General features: G+C 75.4%; 1 protein-coding gene across 2 annotated transcripts in view; it reads left to right on the forward strand.

Annotated features, from left to right (window-relative positions):
* MEMO1 (mediator of cell motility 1) overlaps positions 1-944 on the forward strand; it is a 137456-nt gene continuing 136512 nt past the window's right edge. For both annotated transcript variants that reach the window (XM_007450962.1, XM_007450963.1), the window contains exon 1: positions 1-415. In XM_007450962.1, the coding sequence (XP_007451024.1) occupies positions 355-415 (61 nt within the window). In that variant the 5' untranslated portion in view covers positions 1-354. The remainder of the gene's footprint in view (positions 416-944) is intronic.

Genomic DNA, 944 nt, shown 5'->3' on the forward strand with positions numbered 1-944 from the left:
GGGGGTGGCTCGGCGGAACCAGCCCCGGCTGGGGAGCAGCGGCGACTTTGGGGGCCGGGGCCAGGGCTTTCCGGGCTTCGGTGAGGCCGCCGCGGGCCCCGTCTTCCGGCGGCCGCCCGAGTTTGAGGTGATTGTTGCCGCCGCCGCCACCGCCCCGGCTGCCATCTCCTCCTCCTCCCGGGCCGCCGCCTCCTCCTCTTCCTCCTCCTCCTGGGCCGGGCTGATCCCCTCCCCGCTGCCGCCTCCTCCTGGGCTGGGCCCGCGGTGTCTCGTCCCCTCGCGGAGCCGCTCCTGCCGCCGCCGCCGCCGCCTCCTCATTCATCCTCGTGCACCATAGGCGGCACAGGCACCAAGATGTCCAACCGAGTGGTCTGCCGGGAAGCCAGTCACGCCGGGAGCTGGTACACAGCCTCAGGTAGGGCCCCAGGCCGGCCGGCCCTTCCGCCGCCGCTGCCTGGCCCCGCGCCCGGCCGGCCGAGGTCGGCGGCCCGGCCCCGCGCGGCGGCGGGAGAGACGAGGGCGCTGACGGCCGCCGGCCGCGGACCGCGTGGGGAGGGAGCGGGCCGGAGGCTGTCTTCGCCGCCTTCCCACCCGGGCGGCATCCCGCCGGTCAGCCCGGGGTTGGCCGCCCTCACCCTCTGCTGGGAGTTGGGCGAGAGGGAGAGTTGCCGCCTCGGCAGCCTGCGCCCTCCCTCAGGACCAGGCTCGAGGAAAGAATGTGCTCCCCGACCGAGCCTACTTGTCGCCTCCTCCGGCTCCCGGGAAACGGGCGGCCGGCCGCAGCCACCCCCCGGGGGGACGGTTAGCCCTGCTTCCTCCGTGCGGAGCCGAGCGACCCGCCGCCCTCCAGCAGCGGGAGGGAAGCGCCTTCCTCCTTTCCCCTCCCCTCCCCTCCCGTTCCTTCCCCTCCCATCTCCTCTCTTCGCCTCTCCTCCCCACGACGC

Source organism: Lipotes vexillifer, unplaced genomic scaffold, assembly GCF_000442215.2.
Source record: "Lipotes vexillifer unplaced genomic scaffold, Lipotes_vexillifer_v1.1 scaffold776, whole genome shotgun sequence".
Classification (NCBI taxonomy): Eukaryota; Metazoa; Chordata; class Mammalia; order Artiodactyla; family Lipotidae; genus Lipotes; species Lipotes vexillifer.